The sequence below is a fragment of the Cupressus sempervirens genome, chromosome 11, assembly GCF_028749045.1.
Source record: "Cupressus sempervirens isolate cs-2001-9-10 chromosome 11, ASM2874904v1, whole genome shotgun sequence".
Taxonomy (NCBI): Eukaryota; Viridiplantae; Streptophyta; class Pinopsida; order Cupressales; family Cupressaceae; genus Cupressus; species Cupressus sempervirens.
Genome location: NC_143128.1, coordinates 418411592 through 418435728, shown reverse-complemented (window position 1 = coordinate 418435728; position 24137 = coordinate 418411592). Strand labels below are relative to the sequence as shown.

Here is a 24137-nt window from a genome sequence, read left to right as displayed (position 1 = left end):
CTTTTACTGCCCACTGAAGTTCAAGGAAAATAAGAAATATCATTTGATGTTCAGCAACTATAATATGATAAAACTCCCTTCCAAGTTCATGTAAACAAAGGTTTCAAAGATGGGTGACATAAAATCACTTCAGAGCTAAATGCTGTTAGTAATATAACAAGTTGACACGTGATAAAGAATATTAATTTATGCAAGACAGATGCATACAAATATTCTATATGAAGCAAGAAACAGGAGTCAGCATCCTCCAACTGATGGAAAATACGCATAGCAGAAAAAGGAGAATTTTTCTCATACAGAAGATGCGATCTGTTCAGCCTCGTGTCCAGAAACCTTGTAAGCAGTGCCCCACTAGAGAATTGAAAACAAAAACTAAAATCAGATAAACTAAAATAAAATAATAAAATAAAATGTATCATTTCATATTATAAAAATGAACACAAAATGTTAACAGATTTCAAAAACACCATAATAATAAAGGAAGAGAACTGTGTGGTCCAACATCAAGCCACATAGGAAACGAATTTTGATTTCCTGAGTTTTCCCTAAGCAGTAAATTCAGTAGATTTAACTAGTTTTGGAACTGTTAAAAACAGTGAAACACCAGGACTTGCACACCGTCCCCCCCCCCCCCCCCAAAAAAAAAAAAAAAACCTCAAAGTACCCGTCCCTAAGATGTTCCAGCATCTAATACTTGTGTACCCAAGTACCCCCACCTCCGCCATTCTGCAACCACGATGCTGCCAAGATGGATGCTTGAATTTCTATTTGAATTTTGAATTGTGAATGTTACTATTAGGTATGTACTATGTTACTATGTTACATGTTCAAAGGTTTTGGTTAGTGTTGCAATTTTTCTATATTCAAGTATTTCAATTTGGTATGTCGTACTGAAACATAATTTCATAAGTAGCATTTCAATTTCTACATGTATAGTATACAACACCCCCTCTCCTCCCCTCTCCCCCCACCACTGTCCCCAAATTGAGGCCCTTTGTCCCCCTGTCCCAAAAACTTGTCCCAGCATCCCGACATACCCTAGTACCGGTGTTACACTGATTAAAAGATCCCCCCATGGAAACAATAGTTGTAAAGCTTCTTGTGCTCAACTTTATATGGAGCATGTTTTGGGAGAAACAATGTAAATTTTCAGCATGCCAATATAATTATTTGAATATCCAACTTTATCTGTTACAAGAAACAACAAAAGTCATGTATTCATGAATCTTAAATTAATTATTTATTTCATAGTGTTTATCTTGTGTGTATTGATATATTGAGCTAAGTGTCATAGTTGTAAAATTGACAGCAAGGACCTTCATGAAAAATTATATTACAGGATTTTTGTATCAGGATTTCAGTCGCACATTGTGGTCCACCATGAAGATCTATGATAAGAATTACAATTGTTGTTCCTAATATAGATAACTCTGTTACAGATCAAAACATAATGAGCCCCTCCAATATAATCAGAATAAATACTATAAGGTAATTTCCTGGAAAATATTTATTGCTAATGCAAAATTTATTATATATATTTATAATAGCAAACATAATATATTTCTAGAATATGGATCAATATTCTCCCTGTGCTTTATAAGTATCTGGTTTTGAAGGATCTCTTAGTTCTGGACCTCCATGCCAATTAAAATTATTTGAATGCTTTCCACTGTCCTTAATTTCCTTTTCAATAAATTGTCTTCTTTCACAGCACCTTTGTATCTCACATAGATATAACGTGTCACATTTTAGAATGTTTTGCTATTGCTGAACTTTTTACACAACCATTATTAATGTCTGCAGAACGTTCCTTCACCCTTTTGTAAATAATTCTCTTGATTGCTCATATGCAATGAAATCCACACTAAAAATCAACCCAGTAACCTCCAATACCTTTTTCTAAATACAATGGATCTATATGACTTAAAAGTAATTTTAATGTTCATTTTAGGTAAGAAAATCAGTTAAAAGTTTCTTATCAAAATTTGTACCATAATATTAGAAATACCTACATTGGTAGACAAATGCCATATAAACACCATTAGTGTGAACTGATCTGGCTATTAGAAATTTTCCTTCAATACAAAAATACTAAAAGTAATATTTCAAAATTATTTTTGGACATTAAAAGGGTTCAAGAAAAATGAGTATCTAGCTAAGAGAAAGGTGGAAAATAGAAATGCAACTATGGTGATGGATGAGGTGTATTACCTAGCAAAAAATAACATCGCCTCCATATTTGAGGAAGCTAAGATTTTGGAATTAAAATCTCTTGTCAATGTGATTAGAAAGCTCAAAAAAGCTATTATGATCTCATCCTTGAATACAGATATGAAAGCAAATATTTTACCAAGCAAAGAATTCTCTCCAATGTTCAATAGGAAACAAAAGATTCACAAAGAAGGTGCTCCATTTAAACCAACTGTAGATTACCAAGTGCTTTCTGACCTATCATCTAGCGCTTTATCAAGCATAAAATGCTAAAACTGAAACAACTAGTTGGAATAGATTTTTCATTTACAAAGAATACACCACTTTACACAATTTGTAATAGATAAAGAGGGTGGAAGACAATAATAGTTTGATTGAATTTGATGGGGCATCTTTATTATCAAAGAATTGCATTATGAAGACATTCTTTGGTCAAGGATTAGAAAGCTCAAGAAAGCTACTACGAACTTATCCTCGAAGGCAGATATGAAAGAAAATCATTTACCAAGCAAAGAATTCTCTTGAATGTTCAATAGCAAGCCAAAGATTCACAAAGAAGGTGTTCCATTTAGACCAAATGTATATTACCAAGTGCTCTCTGACCTATAATCTAGCATTTTATATAGCATTAAAATGTAAAACTGAAGCAACTCTTTCAAAGAGATTTTCGTTTACAGAAAATACACCTCTTTGCAGAATTTGTAAAAGATAAGAAGGTGGAAGCCAATAATAGCTGTATTTGATTTGCTAGGGCCTCTTTATTCGAAACGATTACTCTACAAAGACATTCTTGAATATAATGGATGCTATAAATGAAGACATAGGAAAGTTTACACCATCATGCTTTTGTGGACCAAAAAGGAGTTATCACCAGTAGGGAGCAACTTGTTTATAAAGAGATTTGAAATACAAGCTCTAATCCCATTACAGTTGAAGAAAAAACGATGGGAGAGAGATGTTGAATGCAACAAGCTTGGCATTTTAACAAAGTCAGCCTTCAAGAATCCAATGCTTGTACCTATGACTTATTTGACAGAATTAAATTTATCAGGAAAATGGAGAAAATGGTTTGCTGTCATTTTTAGATGCCCCAATCACATGAAAAGGAGATGACTCGCTAGCTAGATGAGTGTGCAAAAGAGAAAACATAGATCGTATTGAAGATCTTCAATATTGAAAGAATTCTTCGTAAAAAATGACTACAAAAGGACATAAATAGCAGGGATTGAAGACCTTTTGTAATATTTCCTCATTAAATCTCTTAGGGTTTGGGATTACTGTCTTGGATTCCAATTGCAAGAAACTTCTTTCTATTAACTTAAACTCAAAAATTAATTTGGAGAGCAGTAAATGCAATGTGAATTATCTTGAAAATATGCAAGGTTTAGATTGTCGAATGATACTTGTCTAATGATGATGGTTTCTATGATCAACTAATGACAATTGATAAATATTTAGTGGAAATTGATCAAAGCATAGTTTGTAGACTTGGACTTGAAGAGTACTTGGCAAGCCCAGAATTTTCAACTCAGGAAAAACTCAGCATATTCTTAACAAAAACTCGAGGAAAACTCGGCAACTCAAAAAGTACTAAAATTTAAAATCTCAAATAAACATATATATTTTTGTAGAATACAATTATAAAATGTATTAAATTAGAAATTGACATTTCAATAGAGAAAATGTATAGTTTTATAGCACTAAAATGATGTGAAAAATGCATCTTCTCCAATGTTTTCCATGCATCAACATGCTTACCTACGTTTTTTAACATCTATAAATACGCGAGAGTTAAACCTGAGAGTACTTGCCCAGCAAAAAAAACTTGAGAGTACTCGGAGAGTTTGCAAACTATGGATCAAAGGATTAGAGAAGATATATATATATATATATATATATATATATATAGAGAGAGAGAGAGAGAGAGAGAGAGATTGCAATTGCAATATATGCTAATGTATAAGATGGATCTGAATATGCTGATGTGTATTTAATGTAATATAATTGCAATGGAATGACAAATTACAAGATGAGGATGAAAAAATCATTATGTCATATCCTTGCATTTTGCATGATCAAGAACTATATTGATACCTTAGTGAATGTTTCACACCATCGCCACATTACAAATGGGGACCCCATCTTTTTACTTGGCAGTGGGGTAATTGCCTCTGGTAGTCCCAATTTAGTGGCAATTTTCAAGTCTATGTAAACTAGTAATAGTTGTCAGATCAGAATTAGAGTTCCATGAATTCCAAGAAAAGATCAAGAGGAAAACAAGAAAGAGATGTGAAGGAAATACTTGGAGCCATCATTGGTGTACGACGCACAACCTCTCACATTCAGAATCTACTCGTCCATCATGCCAAGATACCATCAACCTAATCAAGTTTCAAATGGGCTGGTATGGAGAATCGTCGAAGGAAGGAAATGACAATGGCAGCCAGCACTCAATTTGGAAACCAAAAGAGGAACGTTGCATCACCGTCCAAGGAAAATGAGTAGCAACAAGGTAGAATGGTTAAGCATAATGACCAAGATAGTCCAGTGTGTTGGTAAACAAACTTGTCACTGCAGATGTTTCTTTGAACTTGAGCCTGTTTCCCCAAAGAGCAGTGACAATGACACTACAGTCGGAGAGATTGATATCCAATCACGATCAAATCACAATTTTACTCTGCATTAGAAAGGGGCAGCTCCCTTGTACAGTGGGGGTATTTAAGATTTTTGCGTACTTGTAACCAAAATGTACAAAAAGGAGAAAACATTAAATTAAAAGAGAATGAATAACAGAATCCCTATGACAGACAAACCAACACCAATAGGATTTCAAAAATTGATAACAATTATGAAACAATTTTAGCTTAAAAGTGTGTATAGACATGCAACAAAAATGAACTAAGGATGATGAATCTCAACATACAAAGAGATAAACTTCTCCAAAACACTCAGACTAAGATACCAAAGTTTGCTTGCGTATCATTACACAATTGCACAATCTATAAATATTTTGATTGAAAAATCAGTATTTGCACAATGAGACAAAAAGATTGCCAATTTAACATACGAGAGATTGGCAATGATAACACAGAGGAACATTCAAAACATACAAGCAAATGTCCTTTTTATCATGCTTATGAGATTGTACAATCTCGAACCTTTCTGTGCATAATGCAAAACTAAAACTAGTTTTAAATTTCTCTCTGAATTTCTCTAGAGTTTCCCCCCTATATGACTCCCCCTTCCATTACAAAATAGCAATGTATGTATAGGCCTCTTCTCAGTAACCACTTGTAACTATCTCAATAGCTACTTCCTAACCACCTTTCTCAAATAAATATGTTTTGAAAATGATAAACCATGATAAGTAGGAGATATTTTCCACAACAAGTTGAATTGTGATATAGCTATCAGGATTCAACTGTGTAGTTTTTTGAGTCAGACTTATTGACCCGTGTTTCATGAGTCATGGTTCACATGTGTTGACTTTATTGTAGTTATGGTCAGAATCTACAAGCCAACATAGATATTATGAAGGTTGTGATTATATTTATATTATTATTGTGAGATAATATATCATTATATAATAATATACTTAAATTATAGTTGTATTAAATAACTTTTATTATTTATAAATTGTTATATTATATTAATTGGTGCCCCACTTGGAAGAGTGGTGCCCATTGGTGAAAAGTCACCTCACACACACACACACACACATGATGAGATGTGTGATCTCATCCAATATACAAGAATACCAATTGAATAATATGCAGATTAATATATCATAGTGCTCGGGAGAGACAAATATATCGCTTATGGTTGGGAGTGCAACAAGATTTATTGCCCATGGATAATCTAGCAAAGCAGCTCGGTCGTTGGGAGTTAGGAAGCCCGATCGGTGAAAACACAGAGGTGTTCGTGATTGCAGACCAAATCTAAAAGTCGCTGGTTATTGTTGGTTCATCCATGGTCTAAGGAATAGAGTCCGCATAAGACTTTGGCTAGAGGAAAGTGATTCTAATATCCTCTATTTTGTAAGAAAAGCATGTGGTTGTTTTGTCTCTTGTTACTGTGAGAAAAACAAAGAGACAGACAAGTGGTTGCAAAGATCTATAAAAGGGACTTTGCACTGATCCAGATTTGAGAGGTCTAGAAATAGTGAAATACACACAGCTTTAAATGATAAAAAAAGAGATGGCATAAGCATGTGAATTACTTACGCTTGGAAGATAGAGTCCAGTAAGTTTATCCCAATTGAGATGGTTGTGCTACCAAGAGTTTGATTTGTGCATTCATGACAGATCGCAATAACTAATGCAAAGATAGTGTGGAGTTGTTCCCTTATTCCCTTTTGCTAATGGTTTGGGTGGAAGGTTATTTTTGAGATCATTTGAGTTTAGCAAGGGTGATACCTTATTAAACTGGCTAAAGTTTGAAGCATCTATTGCGTAGGAGTAACTCTAGAGAGTTCTTTGTTGAGCGCTTGGTATAATCATTGGAAGACAGAGATATCCCCAATAGTGTGTATGATGGAAATTTTGAAGTATCACACAAGGGCAACAGTGAGAGAATTGTTGAAGCTTGGAATATGAAAGTCGGGCCCTATATTCAGATTGGACAAGGCCACCACACATATTTCTATGATACTTTAAATGGAAGTTTGCCTTTATAGAAGCATGCATAGTGATTCAAGCATTCAAAGGACAGATATCAACAACTATGTCTTTATACAATGATATAAAGAATTATATGAATTATCATATAAAAGTGAAACTTTATAAATTTTGAGGATAACTGGAAGTGATTCTATGTTTAAGCAATATATTTCATGGGAGGCTATCGAGTATAGCGCATGACTAATGTTGCATATCAAAATATCCATGCCGTCATTTTTGAGAGAATAAAATCAATGATTCATGCGTTATTAAGTGTAGACAATAGTCGGGAGTCAAGACTAATTGGAATATGAGAGAAGTGTGGTGCTAATAATATATTATCATTTTATTGAACCTTAGAAACATCAAACCTTTGAGAAATTTGTGTATATATTGTCATCATCAATTCATACAGAAGAGAAGGATTATCAAATTATCTCAAGCACCAGGAACAGTTAAATGATAATAATCATGTGCACATATATTGTGAATTGATACTCGTTAACAATGGTGTTTGTTTCACATGAAATTGCAACTGGCTGATATAGAACACCTGAGAGTACATATACAATCCAATAGCACAACCATGAGTTGCTTGAATATTTTGTGGAGAGAGGTTTCTTATAGCTAGATATAATAAGAATTGAGAGTTAATTCTACTCATCAGTGATTGTGACCTCTTTATCCACCACCTTAGACAGCTCCTTCCCCAGGATTCCTTCACTAATTTTGGGGATGCTCCCTCCATGTTTTCTCTTCTTGCATCCACATTGTGGAAGTATATCCTTCTCTCCATCCCCCACCGCACCTCCTCCCTCACCCATCACCCCAAGCGCAAGGGTTCCTTCCCCTAGAGCCAATAGTTTGATGGGGACCACAAGTCTCTTCACTGCTCGGTTCGCTTGGCATTCGCCACCCTTTCCCCCTCTTTTGCCCAGTTGAGACTCACCTATTGCCACTTTCTTCACCACAAGAAGCTTTCTTATCCCTTGTTGTAGTATAGATCCCTTTGCGCCTCCCTCTTGCAGTCTCCTAAGCTCTTTTGGCACCCTATTCCCCTCCACTCTCCACTCTAGACCACCGCCCCCTTGTCTCTCACCTCTCTACTCTCTATGATATCCCTGGCTAGTCCCCTTGGCTTCTCACCCCCCACGTCGTTGCCACCTCTTTACTTTCTACAACATTACTAAGGTTGTTATATGTATGCACAATAGCAGGAGAATGGATGAGGAAGGGTTCCAAGCGGATTTCTTCAAGCTTGGTATCACGGTTTTGGACACCTTTTTCACAGTGCTCTTTAACAGAGTGGTTTGTATTGGCTTCCCTAACTCTTGGGGATAGCATATCATCTATCAGATTCATAAGTCCAAGTCAATTTCGGACCTCGATAACTGCAAGACCATCATGGTTGAGCACAAGGTTTTCCGAACTCTACGCCTTCGTGCTAAATACTATCTTATCCAAGGAGCTTGATTGACAACATTGTTAGGCTAGGGGGTAGGTCAGTTTTTGTACAGATTTTCAGACCATGAACCGTATTCCAACTCTACGAGCCATCATTGAGGAGGCCCACCACCGCTCGACGAAAGTCTATTGTTGTTTCATAGACTTTCGCAAACCCTTTGATTTAGTTCTTCGAGTGGCTCTCTTCTAGAGGCCCTCTTTATGACTATCATGAGGTTGTATGAGAGCATTGTACATAGATTTAGGACATTGCAGAGATTCTCATACCCTATCTAGAGCACCATCGAGGTGAAGCACGGCTGCCCCCTCTTTTCCACTCTCTTTGGTATCTACATTTACAAGCTTGAGGCCTTCCTTCTATACTTCTTGCTTACTAGAGATGGCTGCTACTTAAACCAGGTTTTGATCTCCATTTAATTATTTGTCGACGATGTGGTTCTTTTAGCTTCTTCTCTTGAGGGGCTCCTGTGACTTCTTGATGGGTTGGCTTCCTTATGTGATTCACAACAATTAGCTATAAACTTGGGCAAGACCTAGGTAATGGTGTTCAACTGCATGAAGACCTCGCATATCCATTTATACTTTTAGGGCATGGAGGTTGAGATCACATTCATTTATACTTACTTGGGAGTTAAGTTCTTCGGACTCCATTTCCATTTGAGACCTACCATGCAGCCCCGTGTTAGTAAGGGGCTTGGGTCCATGGCTATGCTTGAGAGACAATGCTTCAATCATCACTTCCAAGATGTCTCAACTAAGATGTCCCTCTTGGACTCTTTGGTCTAGCCAACTATACTCTATGGTTCTATTGTTAGGGGGCCCTCTCTCGAGTCTGATTGGGATTCAATCAAGAGAATTTAAACCCTTTTTCTTTGGCACATCATTAGGTGGCATCAGTCTCAATGGAGCCCTAGTTTTTGCAAATTAGGGCCTCCATTTGAGCACCCTCTCTAATCTTTTTATCATATAACTAATGTTATATTTTTATTTTGCATATTTATATTAGGGAAAGATTTAGTGATCTTTGCAAATAACTAGTCAAGATATGTATTTTTCCATATCCTTAGGTCATATCTTCAAAGTAAATAAATCTCAAGATCTCATACAAAGCATTATTTTGCATAACCCAATTATAAAGGTATCACCATTGTTAAGTTCAAACATTTGTGCAATACGAATTACTCTGATTAACATATTCCTTGCTTTCATTATGTAGACAAAAAAAGCTAGAAATCAATGTCATCACAGATCAGTTTCTTCGGCATAATATGATGTGTGAGGCAACAGTCTTTCATTGGATGTTTAGAAGCCCATTTTGCAAAAGCATGTGCATCATCAAACTAAGTTGTGTGAGGAAGTTGGTTTATGTATGCATGCATATAAGCACTATGCATATCATGGAAATTTTCCAAAACATTGTCTAGACCACAAAAGAATATCCCAAAACAATTGGGCGTAGATTCATGCATCAAGTTTGAACAGTTCAAGTCTTATGAAGGCTTTTTCTTGGAAAATGAGTGGGGACTACTGTGTGTTTCAGACTGCATAGGAGTACTTCTTGAGACCATATAGAAATGATGGTTGTCATCAAACCTTACAGAGGACAAAGGATTGCAACAAAGTTTGTAACTAAATATATCCATATGATGAGGAAATCTTGATGTGGAAAGGTTACACTTGAGGCAAAAGTTGCAAATAAGAAAGCACTAGCATCAGACGGGAATCTAGAACTTATCTTTGTAAAAAGCTTTTTGGAAGAAAGCCATGCAGTCCCAAATACCAGTACATGAGCTTACCGTGTGTTAAAAAAACCAAAAGATAGTACAACATGAATTTAACAATTCTAATAATCAATAACATTCAAAGAATGGAAGAAGGGTGTGCTCAATGTGTGGAATTCCCATACCATTACTACAAAAGAAATGTGACTAACTTTGGATATTGATGAGACGAAAGAGGCCGCATTAGTAGAAGGCAATTGCGGACCCTAAGACAAGAATTGTTCAGTGAAGAAGGATCCTTCAATCAACAATTCAGCAAACTCTTATTCTACCAAGTTTTCAAATATATAGTAAATATCAGAGTTCCCAACATAATAAACACAAACCGGAGAGACGCAACATCCATTGATAAAGTTTACGAGGCTTATGCAAGGAATAACTGAAACACTCTATTAAGCAAATCTACTATGAAAGAAACTGCATTACAATATATCTCAACTTTCTCTTTGCCTTTGACAGGCATGTAATATAACTAGAGTGATGACGAAAACCCAACTGTTGTTAGTGAAGGAGATGGGAGAGAGAGAGAGAGAGAAGACATAATATTTTGCATATGCGTCTAACATTGGGTTTTATGAATGAAATTCCTAAAACAATAAGGATTTCACAACAAAGTATTTTCTAGGAAGACATATTGCAGTCCATTGGCAGTGGTAAAACAAAATTACAATGGCGTTGTACATTTTATGAGCGTAATGGGGAGCTGACTGAAAATGAAAGTGAGCATGACAATAACGGCCCCTTTTACACTAGCCAGGAAAACTATACAGTTGATGATGAAGAATTTAATAGAATTATTAATGTGTTGAGGGATCTATTAACCTGAGGACGATTCCACTACACCCAACAGTTGAGAGTTCCAAGTTGATCATTTTTCCTAAGTCGAAGATGTCCTCAGAATCTGCGATTGGTGAAGATTTGCTAATACAAATTGCAAACATTCGTATGACATGGGTCCATGTGGGAAAGTCACTGTGTTGGTTCCCAAAATCACAGATTGGAAATCCAAGAGCTCTGTGAATTCTCCAATAGGATTCCTCAATCAATTCTGGCCAACGAATGAGAATAATCGAAATTCCCCTGCACTTTAGGCTTCACTACACTTAGGCAAGTCAACCTTCACCTCAAACCTAACCACCTAGTTCAAAGCTTTTCTATAGTGAATTTAGACTTGGTGTTCTTAGGTTGGAAAAGTCTTTAAAACTATTAAAATAAGGTTATGTGAATGCTTTAATATCTGTTTTTGAAATGAATGTTATTTGAATGAAAAGAATAGTGTTTATGAATTATAGATATGATGGAATATCGAACTTTCAAGACTTCAGACACTAACCCATTTTCTCAACATAAAATGCAAACTAGTCCCTTATTCTACCTTGGGCAAATAGAGTCAAAATCCTTCAAATCCTTCTATACAACCCTAAGATGAGAGTACTTACACCATCCACTACTTTATAGACTGAAGCTTCAATTAGAAATACTAACCTTAGTATAGTTGAATTTAATTTCTTTGGGAAAACCAACTGGATAAAAATTACATAGACAACATTTCCTATGCAACTTCTAATGATCAAAGCCTTGTATTGGAATGAATTTTTCAATTTAGGAGCAACTAATTTTAGAAATAATAATCATAAGGGATAAATCTAAAAGAATATTCTGAACTTCAATTTTCAAGATGAATAAGAAAAATAGGGCTCTTTGCATTAAATTTGTAAAATGAGTACAAATGGTCTTTACTTATTTACAATAATTAGCATATCCAATTTGTAAAGAATATTTAATTCCTCCTTATATCTCATTTTCTTCTCATTCGCTGCTCTTCGTACTTACTTAGTGATTCTCATGCTTGTCTTTTTTCTTTTTTTTTGACTTCACACTTATCTTACTTCCTTTTATATCTCTTATTTTTTAACGATGTGTCTTTTGAAATAAAGAGATACAACATCTTTATTTTACAATAGAGTTCCCTTTTAATTAATCGCACTACTTCAATTATTATTTGTTTGTTTTCCTTTACTGGCTTCATTCTTGTGCTTCATCGTGCTCCTTGTCTTAAAATATAATTGCACCTTTTCAATAGTTTACAGGCACCAACACTTTGTCTAATAATTATTGGACTTTATCGGCACAAATTAATTTGTAATCCTTACTTTCGAATGCAGCTTCAATATTATTTCCTTTTCAAAGGCGAATCTCCAATTGCATCTTAATTTGGATGTTTCGACTTATCCCTTTTATTCTCCCATTCCCGTAATCTGCAATTTATCCATTGTATATATCTTCCAATGGTTTTCCATTTTCAATTCCTTAATCCATTTCACGATGCTACTTCTTTTCTTCCTTGCCCAAACCAATTTTGGAGATTTCTATATGTAATTGTACTTGTATGTATCTGCCATGATGATTTTCCTATTACAAAGTAATTGGTAAAATGCTTGCTTGATTTTAACAAAGACCCAGAGGTCAATATATACAAAAGAATAAAACGATGCTTCCTTAGGAAACGATCGTAAACAATAGAAACATTCTATTCTAGCTAAAAAAAAGCTACAGAAAGCTAACACTATAGACTAACTAATATTAGAAACATTATAATATTTACAATAGATTACAAATAGATAACCATTAACTAATAATAGAAGCTTATCTATTATCATAATACCCTCCCTTCATGGTTAACCTATCCACAACACCAAGTTGTCCTCTGAATTTAACAAACTTATCAAGACCAACTGGCTTGGTGAGAATGTCTGCAGTCTGACCCATGGTAGGAACATACTGCAAGTCTATTGTCATGTCTTCAACCAGTTGTCGTATATAATGACAATGAACATCCACGTGCTTGGTTCATTCGTGGAAGATTGGATTCCGTACTAATTTGATAATGCCTTCATTATCAACAAACAAAGTGGTCAGTCCTACTAGTGACATAGTCATATCCCCAAGCATCCGGCGAAGTCAAACAGCTTCGCAACCTACCTTGACTGTCCCTTTGTATTCGGCCTCTATAGAGGATAGAGAAACTACCTGTTGCTTCTTACTAGTCCATGTGACAACACCAAATCCCAAATTGAACACATCCAGAAGTTGACATTTTATCATCAACAAAGACTGCCTAATCTGAATCTGTGAACCCACTGAGTCTAGGATTAGAAATTCGAGAGTAAAGAAGTCCAAAATTTGTAGTCCTCTTTACATAACGAAGCACATGCTTTATTGTCATCCAATGATGTAACAACCAATTTTTCCCGGTCTAATTTAACATCTAACATAAGCATAGACTACAGTTTTAACTTCGATTTCATAAGAAGGCAGTTACATCATTCATGTTCATGTGAAGAAGATTACCGTTAAAGTCAGTTAAACAAAATTTCTTAACTAAATACTTGAAATACCTTTTAATGAAATTACTTCAGAAAAATTGAAACCACATACCTCGGAAAATTGAGACTGAAAATCATCTAAGTATGCTTCTGCAACCACTCAGGTTAGTCCACAAATACACTATAACAATTTCTCAAATTGACAGCTATCTCAAAAATCATTTGATGATTACAACTATAATTTAAATTAAGGCATCACATATCATCTTACCAATTATGGCATCAATTATCATCATTTTATTTAGGGCTTCTGATACCGCTTTACCACTTAGGGCTTCCACGACCACGGAATTCAATTAGGGCATCCGCAACGACGAATTCTATCTAGCGTTTCCACGACGATGGACTCAATTTTGGGCTTCTGTGACCACGGATTCAACTAGGGCTTTCGATACCACGGATTCACTTAGGGCTTCCACTGTATCAATTAAGGTTCCAGCTGTCACACAATCAATTAGGGCTTCGAATTTCTTTTCCTTCAATTGCTTATCTGTGACAGTTTCTCAAGATTAGATAAATACTTATATTCAATATTCATTTATATGAAAGTAAAATAATGATAACAATGAAATACTTCAATTAAATCTTACCTTCTCATAAACAAAACTAATAGTACCTGTTTCTGATAAACAATTGAACGCATGGCTTATCTCTCTCTGAGGCATAACCGACATCTTGAGAGAGGTGAAACATTGTCATGGGCTTAACCACCCAACCTCTGACCACAATATATCCCCACACGATCTCCAACGAGAAAGGCCCTCCTTACCCGGAATTGACAGGGAACATCATCTTACCATCCACTGGGCATCATGATATATAACATGCCATACGACTTGGCAAAAGGAGATCACCATGACAGGAATATGCATGAGCTATTATTTAATTCATATTAAACGAGAAATATTGAAATGTCTTAACTGTTATTGGTTCGTTTGATTGACGATCACCCATCTTTTCGACTACATAGCCGGGTGAGTCCCAGTTACCCGAAATTCTCAGAGCGAACAATTTAAACAATTATTCAAGAAGATTTCATACATCCATCATTTCACATTCTATGATTATATTCTTAAAAGATCACAAAATGTCAACATTCTTGACAACATTCTTCATGCTTGAGCTAATGCATTATTTAATTCTCTTGTTATTATAACGTTCTTGTTTATTGTAGATTCTCTATACCTCTTCACCTATATCAGGTTGTCAAGCCGATGATTCCCCGATGCTAACAAATTATATTCATAGTGATACTACACACCTCTTCACCATACTTTGAAAATTCGACTGGTGAATTCCTTGTTGTTCTCTTATTGAGATATTTATATATGTCGATCAGTCTATAAATGTTTAATACTGGATTGTTACTCATTTGTCTTGAATCTTTGAAGGAAATCAGAGATATTTAACTTTTTCTATATAAAGAAAACTACGGCAATCTTAAATCAGATTATGGGAAACAATTTAATATGATGGATGGGATCTGTGGTTCCCAGATTCTAATACAAATTTGCATCCTCTGGATAACAAAGACATTCTCATGACTATTGGTAATATACAAGTAATATGATGACGAATTCTTGTAAGCTATGGCTAAGGATCTATGTCTTATTTCATTTCATCCAGAATTCTAATTCCATGACAGCATTAACTCTATCGTGGATAAATAAATAAAAATACAGAGCTCAAACCTAGTTTGACCTCAGTATAAAAGACCAAAACAGTAAGTAATAGAAAGCATTTAATCAAAGTAAAAAGAGAGAGTTCCTATTCATATTTGAACAACAGAAAAAAGCATAAGTATAAAATGGTGAAACCCAATCCAAACATCGTGAGACCAATTTGACAATGGTAAAGCCCCATTCCAAGCACTGTAAGATTTATGACTTCACTCAATCAAAGGAAACTCAATAATGTCACAAACCACAGAGCATTTTGATCCTACTGCTAACTTAGTCTTAAACATTAATTCGATTTGTATATTAAATTTGATCATGAAAGAGAAAAGCCATCCCAGGACGAATTATTGCATATTCTGAATATGTGTAATGATATAGACTCATATTCAAATTCAATAAGGCGGACATATTGATCTTGCATGATTTAAATGTACTATGGCAAACGGCTTCCTTTATTACTTTCCTATAATATACAAGTCAGATGGAATACGGAATTTCATATGCCTAGTTCTATTATGGAATCCATATGCAATTTTCAGGTTCTCATTACCAAGAATAAATTACATATGTATTTGTTTGATTCAGCTCCTACGCAGACTTAGCATTCTCATTGGAAGAAAATAACATAATCAATCGTTACGTGACTCCTTGGGCAATGCACTCTGGAAAGCTGACACCTGAGAAAGTCCGCCTACCTGGCTCTAAGTCTTCACACTTGAGATCTTTAATGTGTAGTTCTGGTTTTGGATTGTTCAGTGAGGAACTAATTTCTATCTTAAAAAGCTTCGAAATTCTGGAATAAGAAACCCGGCCAGAGATGCAAGGAGGTAGCCGAAAGCAGAGATGTTAAGAAAAGCCGTAGGAGAAAGAAAGGTTGCTGACAACCAAATAAGGAAGCTATTAAATTAAATAAGCCTGCCTCTACGTCTCCCTACAATTACAAGATTCATTTCAAATTACCCAAAACTCTAAATGAATTCAAAAACATAAATATTATTAAACATACCAACGATAATCAATTGGAAGCAAGAATAATAAAGAAGAAAATAGAATTAGAAAATTAAAATTCGAAGATTATAATAATATAATTATTATAATCTGAACATTATTATAAAATACAACTTTTAAATTATTAAATGATAATGGTGCCAAATCATGGTTATATTATATGATCATTAAACAATTATTAGAAATACTACGACAAAAGATAATTTCAAAATTCTTTAAGATACGTTTTAGAAATAATTTAATTATTTTAATTAAATTATTTATTAAATAACACAATAATTATAATTAAATTATTTCTTAAAATAACTCATGCGACTCCATAGATGTATTCTGTTCCAAGTCTGCCTACCCAGTGATGGTAATGCCCTGCCTAATTCTTTTCTGACAATGCTTCACCCCTTCGGCATGCTCCCTGCAAGAAATTTCTCTATAATTAAATTTAAATTATATAATTATAACAATTAACCTTTCATCCTAATTCCATGAATTCGCAATTAACGATCAACTAACATGTCATCTGCACTTGAAATTATAACGACCAACTAACTTATCATTTCGCCAAATTATATCAAATTAAACTGCCAACTGACTTCATGTGAACCTAAACGTCTATATTTCAAGCTAGGTCAAAAATTGGGATGTAACATACCATTCCCCTTGAGGTTCATCGTCCTTGATGAACTAGAAATTGCAATGAACATTATAAAGGAGTATTTTAAAATTGGGATGTACTGTACCATTCCCCTTGTGATTCATCATCCTCAATGACCTCTGCAATTTACACACTAAAAGAATATTCCACATACAAGATATATATATATATATATATATATATATATATATATATATATATATATATATATATATATATATATATATATAACATTATGATATCATTTCTTTTCTCAATTGGGTTAAAATGAAAATCATAATCGAAACTCAAGATCCATGTTTACTTTAAAGTTTCTAGGAAGATACTTGTATGGTAATACAAAATTTATCACGTACTCACCTGAGTTCTCTTTACCTTGTGATTTTCTTAGTATCTTTTGAGTTGATTCTATTTCATGTTCCTGTCATACTCATGCCGGTACCCATCATATCATCAATTCAATTTCATTTTGATATCATCTGACACATGGTCCTTATTAATGGATAGATCATCCTTGCAGCTTACAGATTACCTGTAATAGGTTAATGAATCCATGTTTTTCCATTGTAATCCTTGACCTTCAAGCCCAATATTTCATTAGAATAACCATTTCATGTTAGGATATCTCCAAAACAATATATAACAGCTCAATAAGTAAAGTCAACATCGCATGTGTATTATACATGTATAACAATGTGATCAAGGGTAAAAACATGATATACTATGCAAGATCATCAAATCAAGATCATAAGCATCTGAAACAATTCTTAAAATTCTCATGAGTATTCTCATCATTCATCTGTAAATACTTGGAAATTCATCTCTTCCATTTCTATGATTCAGGCTTCCATGCCCATTTCATCAAAAGTTTACATCTGTAAACAATCATTGATAGTTCCAACTCCTTACTGGAGCACATAATGATCTTGTCATTTAACCAACTTCAGAAAGAATCATGGTTCACAGTTTTATTTTCATTCAATTCAGGTTCAAATTGGTAACAATTTATTTCTTTCATTAATTTGGGTCGACAAACCCGCTTATGATGGATTTAGATAATATTTTATCAAGATTATAAACTATGTTTGGATTGCGCAAGTCTAGTCAGCGGGACCCTTTTTAAATCTTCTCATTCTCGACAAAGAATGGCCCTCCCACTAGGGATAAGGCATATATAACATTCTGGTCCTGCCACTGAGTAATCAGGTGGGTTGAAGTCCCAACAATTATTCGACAAAATAACTGAAGCATTAGGACAATCAACAAGATCAATTGTTCTGGCAAATCTTCCTAATTCCACCCTGGCCAGGGATTTCAAAATTTGGGTCGTCAAACCCGATCTCCACCACTCAGCTTGCCAATCCTTTTTATCTTTTTAATTGTTTATACATTTGTTCACTTTATATCATTTCAGCCTTCCTGGCTATTCTAAATGATTTTCCAATGTGTTTTTCCAGATTTGTTTGCATTATCCAAATATGCAAAAATAAATCTCTTTCAACATTTTTGTTTTTAGTTTTCTCAAAAATAGTGCTGGACCCAAGGTTTCAGTGTTGAACCTAGCACTCTGATACCATATGTAACAACCAGTTTTTTCGGGTCTAATTTAACATCTAACATAAGCATAGAATACAGTTTTAACTTCGATTTCATAAGAAGGCAGTTACATCATTCATGTTCATATGAAGAAGATTACAGTTGAAGTCAATTAAACAAAATTTCTTAACTAAATACTTGAAATACCTTTTAATGAAATTACTTCAGAAAATTGAAATCACATTCCTCAAAAAATTGAGACTGAAAATCATCTAAGTATGCTTCTACAACCACTCGGGTTAGTCCACAAATACACTAACAATTTCTCAAATCGACTGCTATCTCAAAAATCATTTGATGATTACAACTATAATTTAAATTAGGGCATCACATATCATCTAACCAATTAGGGCATCAATTACCATCAGTTTATTTAGGGCTTCTGATACCGCTTTACCACTTAGGGCTTCCACGACCACGGAATTCAATTAGGGCATCCACGACGACGGATTCTATCTAGGGTTTCCGCGACGATAAACTCAATTTAGGGCTTCCGCGACCACGGATTCAACTAGCGCCTTCAATACCACAGATTCAGTTAGGGCTTCCAATACCACTATATCAATTAAGGTTCCAGCCGTCACACAATCAATTAGGGCTTTGGATTTCTTTTCTTTCGATCGCTTATCTTTGATAGTTTCTCAAAATTAGATAAATACTTATATTCAATATTCATTTATATGAAAGTAAAATAATGATAACAATGAAATACTTCAATTAAATCTTACCTTCTCATAAACAAAACTAATAGTACTTGTTTCTCATAAACAATTGAATGCATGGCTTATCTCTCTCTGATGCATATCCGACATCTTGACAGAGGTGAAACGTTGCCAAGGGCTTAACCACCCAACCTCAGACCACAATATATCCCCACACAATCTCCAACGAGAAAGGCCCTCGAAAGGCCCTCCCTACCCGGAATCGACAGGGAACATCATCTTACCATCCACTAGGCATCATGATATATAACACGCCATACGACTTGGCAACAGGAGATCACCATGACAGGAATATGCATAAGCTATTATTTAATTCATATTAAACGAGAAATATTGAAATGTCTTAACTGTTACTAGTTCGTATGATTGACGATCACCCATCTTTTCGACTACATAGTTGGGTGAGTCCCAGTTACACGGAATTCTCAGAGCGAACAGTTTAAACAATTATTCAAGAAGATTTCATACATCCATCATTTCACATTCTATGATTATATTCTTAAATGATCACAAAATGTCAACATTCTTGACAACATTTTTCATGCTTGAGCTAATGCATTATTTAATTCTCTTGTTATTATAACGTTCTTGTTTATTGTAGATTCTCTATACCTCTTCACCTATATCAGGTTGTCAAGCCGGTGATTCCCCGATGCTAACAAATTATATTCATAGTGATACTTCACACCTCTTCACCATACTTTGGCAATTCGCTTGGTGAATTCCTTGGTGTTCTCTTATTGAGATATTTATATATGTCGATCAGTCTATAAATGTTTAATACTGGATTGTTACTCATTTGTCTTGATTCTTTGAAGGAAATCAGAGATATTTAACTTTTTCCATATAAAGAAAACTACGGCAATCTTAAATTAGATTATGGGAAACAATTTAATATGATGGACGGGACTTATGGTTCCCGGATTCTAATAGAGATTTACATCCTCTGGATAACAAAGACATTCTTATGACTATTGGTAATATGCAAGTAATATGATAACGAATTCCTGCAAGCTATGGCTAAGGATCTATGTCTTATTACATTTCGTCCAGAATTCTAATTCCATGATAGCATTAACTCTATTGTGGATAAATAAATAAAAATACAGAGCTTAGACCTAATTTGACCTCAGTATAAAAGACCAAAACAGCAAGTAATAGAAAGCATTTAATCAAGGTAAAAAGAGAGAGTTCCTATTCATATTTGAACAACAGAAAAAAATCATAAGTATAAACTGGTGAAACCCAATCCAAACATCGTAAGACCAATTTGACAATGGTAAAGCCCCATTCCAAGCATTGTAAGATTTATAACTTCATTCAATCAAAGGAAACTCAAATAATGTCACAAACCACAGAGCATTTTGATCCAACTACTAACTTAGTCCTAAACATTAATTCAATTTGTATATTAAATTTGATCATGAAAGAGAAAAGCCATCCCAGGATGAATTATTGCATATTCCGAAATATATGTAATGATACAGACTCATTCAAATTCAATAAGGCAGACATATTGATCTTGCGTGATTTAAATGTACTATGGCAGACGGCTTCCTTTATTACTTTCCTATAATATACAAGTCAAATGGAATACGGAATTTCATATGCCTAGTTCTATTATGGAATCCATATGCACAGTTCAGGTTCTCATTACCAGGAATTAATTACATATGTATTTGTTTAATTCAGCTCCTACACAGACTTAGCATTCTCATTGGAGAAAATAACATAATCAATCCTTACGTGACTCCTTGGGCAATGCACTCTGGAAAGCCGAAACCTAAGAAAGTCCGCCTACCTGGCTTTGAGTCTTCACGCCTGAGATCTTTAATGTGTAGTTTTGCTTTTGGATTGTTCAGAGAGGAACTAATTTCTATCTTAAAAAGCTTCGAAATTTTGGAATAAGAAACCTGGCTAGAGATGTAAGGAGGTAGCCGAAAGCAGAGATGTTAAGAAAAGCTGTAGGAGAAAGAAAGGTTGCCGACAACCAAATAAGGAAGCTATTAAATAAAATAAGCCTACCTCTACGTCTCCCTACAATTACAAGATTCATTTCGAATTCCCCAAAACTCTAAATGAATTCAGAAATATAAATATTATTAAACATACCAATGATAATCAGTTGGAAGCAAGAATAATAAAGAAGAAAGGAAGGGGACAACCACACAATCCAAGCATCTTCAAATCCAATTGTTTTGATCCAAGGTAAAGTATGTCAATTCATTATAGACTCAGGAGCAAGTCATAATGTAGTGTCTCATGAAGGTGTTAGGAAGTTGGATCTACAAACTTTTCCACATCCTAAACCATATTATCCAACTTGGGTGAACATGAATCAGCATATGCTTGTTAGTGATCAAGTCATGATTGAGTTCTTAGTTGGAAAGTACAGCGATAAGGTATGGTGTGATGTTCTCAATATGAGTTGTGGACATTTGAGTTTAGGAAGACCTTGGCAATGGTCTAGAAGAGTTATCCATGATGGATTCACAAACAAGTACTTAGTCCAACATGAAGGTAGGAGGTATGAGTTACAACCCTTGTCAAAGGAGCAAGAAGATCCAATTATCATGTGTTTTGGGCAGGAAATGCAAGTGCAGGTACAATATGATAGTGGATGGTACAGCAGTAAGGGAGTACAGTCATTGAGTAATCAGAACAGTCCTAAACAAGGAGAGCTTTGGGATTTGAACTTTGCGCAAGTTAGGGAAGTTATATGTCCTATAATGGAGCCACCACCTAGAACTAAAGAAGAAGTGGGGAGGCAGATGTTTTATCCGAAGAATAAATCAGCAATGAAGACCTTAAAACCATCTTACTGTCCTTCATCCAGACAGTCAACAAGGACACATTGTTTTACTAATTCTTTGTGTGTGAGTGCAGGGCATTTGATGAGGAGGCAGGTCATTATGGGAGATTACCTCACCCCTACATACCAGAAGTCACCAAAGATCAGTGCTTGGCCTAAGAAGATCAACTCTTGGGACAAGAGTTTCATTGGAGGAGGGGAGTATGATGCAGGAGCATCAGCACATGCAAGGATCTCTATAGAAGACAAAAGATGGTTCAGAGGCAAAGAAGTGTATGAACCAGTCAGTTGGCATGTTTTGAGGCCATTCATGCTCTTAGGAGACTTTAAGGATGTTAAAGTTGTAATGAATTCTACAAGGTCTGTTAAGCACCTTAAGACCCCTAATGGTGAATTAAGGGTGGAAAGGATGAATTCAAATAAGTTCTAAGGAGTCTTAGGAAGGTCTGGGATTGGTTAAATTGGTCTTGTGGAACTAATAGGCAAGTCTGAAAAGTTAAATAGTTGATTTTATTACAATAATAGATAAGACGTCTATTATTAGTTAATGGTTATCTTGTAAATATCTTTAGCTTTAATTTGCTTTCGTTTTTTGCTTTCTCTGGAAAAGAATGTTTCTATTCTTTACGATCGTTTCCTAAGGAAACATCGTCTCTTCCTTTTGTATAAATTGACCTTTCGGTCTCTGTTATTAATAAGCAAGTATTTACCAATTATCTTGTAATATGGTATTAGAGCTAAATACTTAAATTTTTTCGGAAAAATTTATAATTTCTTCTTGAAATTATTTGTTTAAATTTTTCCAAAATTATTTCAGCTAATTTCTCCAAAACCCACCCAGGGTTTTTCTGCTTGGAGAAATTCCCGAATTACGGGTCTGCAAATCGCGTGGAAATCGTGGCCATTTTTTGAAGACTCGCGTTTTTGGGGTGAAAATCTGCATGTTTCTGTATCAAATCTTCATGCTCTTAGCTGTCTCAGTCTGTCATCATGCTCTGGGAAGCAGATTCGACCATTTTTCATCAAGAAATCTGAAGTTTTTTCAAGCTTTTTTCAGCTAGGGCTGTTTTTTTTCGAAACCCTAATTTTTGGGGTCGAAAAAAATTTTTGTTTGCAGATTCTTGGTGGGTTTTTCGAGAGCTCAACTGGGTTGTCGTCCGTTTTTTCTGGGTGCCTCGATTTTTATGCCTCGATTTTCGAGCTAGCGGATTCAGAAAACGACAGCAGATTCCTTTTGGGTTTTTCGAACTCTCTTTTGGGTCATTCTCTGATTCTTCTGGGTCTTCCGTATTTTTGCCTCGAAGAACGTGCCTTCACAGATTTTCACAGTTTTTCATTGAAAAACGTGCCATGGCATCTCTGACAAATATTTTGCTCGAGCATAATTCCAAATTCAATGGTCGCAATTATGGAACCTGGAAGCAGCGCATCATCGCAATCTTCGAATATCGAAACACCGATCAACTTGCTCTGGGTGTTAAGCAGCGTCCGACTTCTCCGGGTCCTGATCAAGATACATGGGATCTGAACAATCGAGAGGCAGTAATGCTTCTCAAACTCTCTGTAGCTGATGACCAGCTTTCTCAGATTCCATCCGGCAAGACAGCGGCCGAAATCTGGACACATCTAAAAGGTCTTCATGAGACTTCCGACAAGAGCAGAGCCTTCTTTCTGAAAAACACTCTGTTTTCTATTGTCATGGATGAGCGCACCTCGCTCCAAGCACACCTGAATCGGATTCAGGATATCTGTGATCAATTACTTGCCATCGGTCGCAAGATGGAGGAAGAGGATATTGTGGTAATCACTCTTCGGAGTTTACCAAATTCCTATGAGCATTTTATCGAGACTCTCAACATCACATCTACTGGTGTTGATCTAAAGTTCACTGATCTCTGCACTCTGCTACTTCAGCAAGATCGGTGGAAACAACAGTTCGGTAGCAGCTCCAGTTCCACCTCCACTGAGCAAGCCTTTGCTGCGAAATCCTTTCAGAAGGATAAGGGCAAGTTTCAGCAACCATCTCAGCAGAAGTCTTCTGCTCCAGCATCCGATGGTACCAAAAAGAAGAACATTCAATGCAACTATTGCCACAAGTATGGTCACATGAAGGTTGCATGTCAGAAACGCTTAGCTGCCCAGTCTAAGCAATCAGGTTCGCAACCCAA

The 24137-nt window shown here is 35.2% G+C and overlaps 1 protein-coding gene across 2 annotated transcripts in view; it reads right to left on the bottom strand.

The window, feature by feature from the left end:
* LOC149530227 (ChaC-like family protein) overlaps positions 1–24137 on the bottom strand; it is a 187921-nt gene that overhangs the window by 153557 nt on the left and 10227 nt on the right. Inside the window, exon 2 of one of the 2 annotated variants that reach the window (XM_089809205.1) lies at positions 298–351. The exons of the other annotated variant lie outside the window; for it this stretch is intronic. Within the exon in view, the coding sequence (XP_089665331.1) occupies positions 298–351 (54 nt within the window). The remainder of the gene's footprint in view (positions 1–297; positions 352–24137) is intronic. 2 annotated transcript variants of the gene reach the window in all.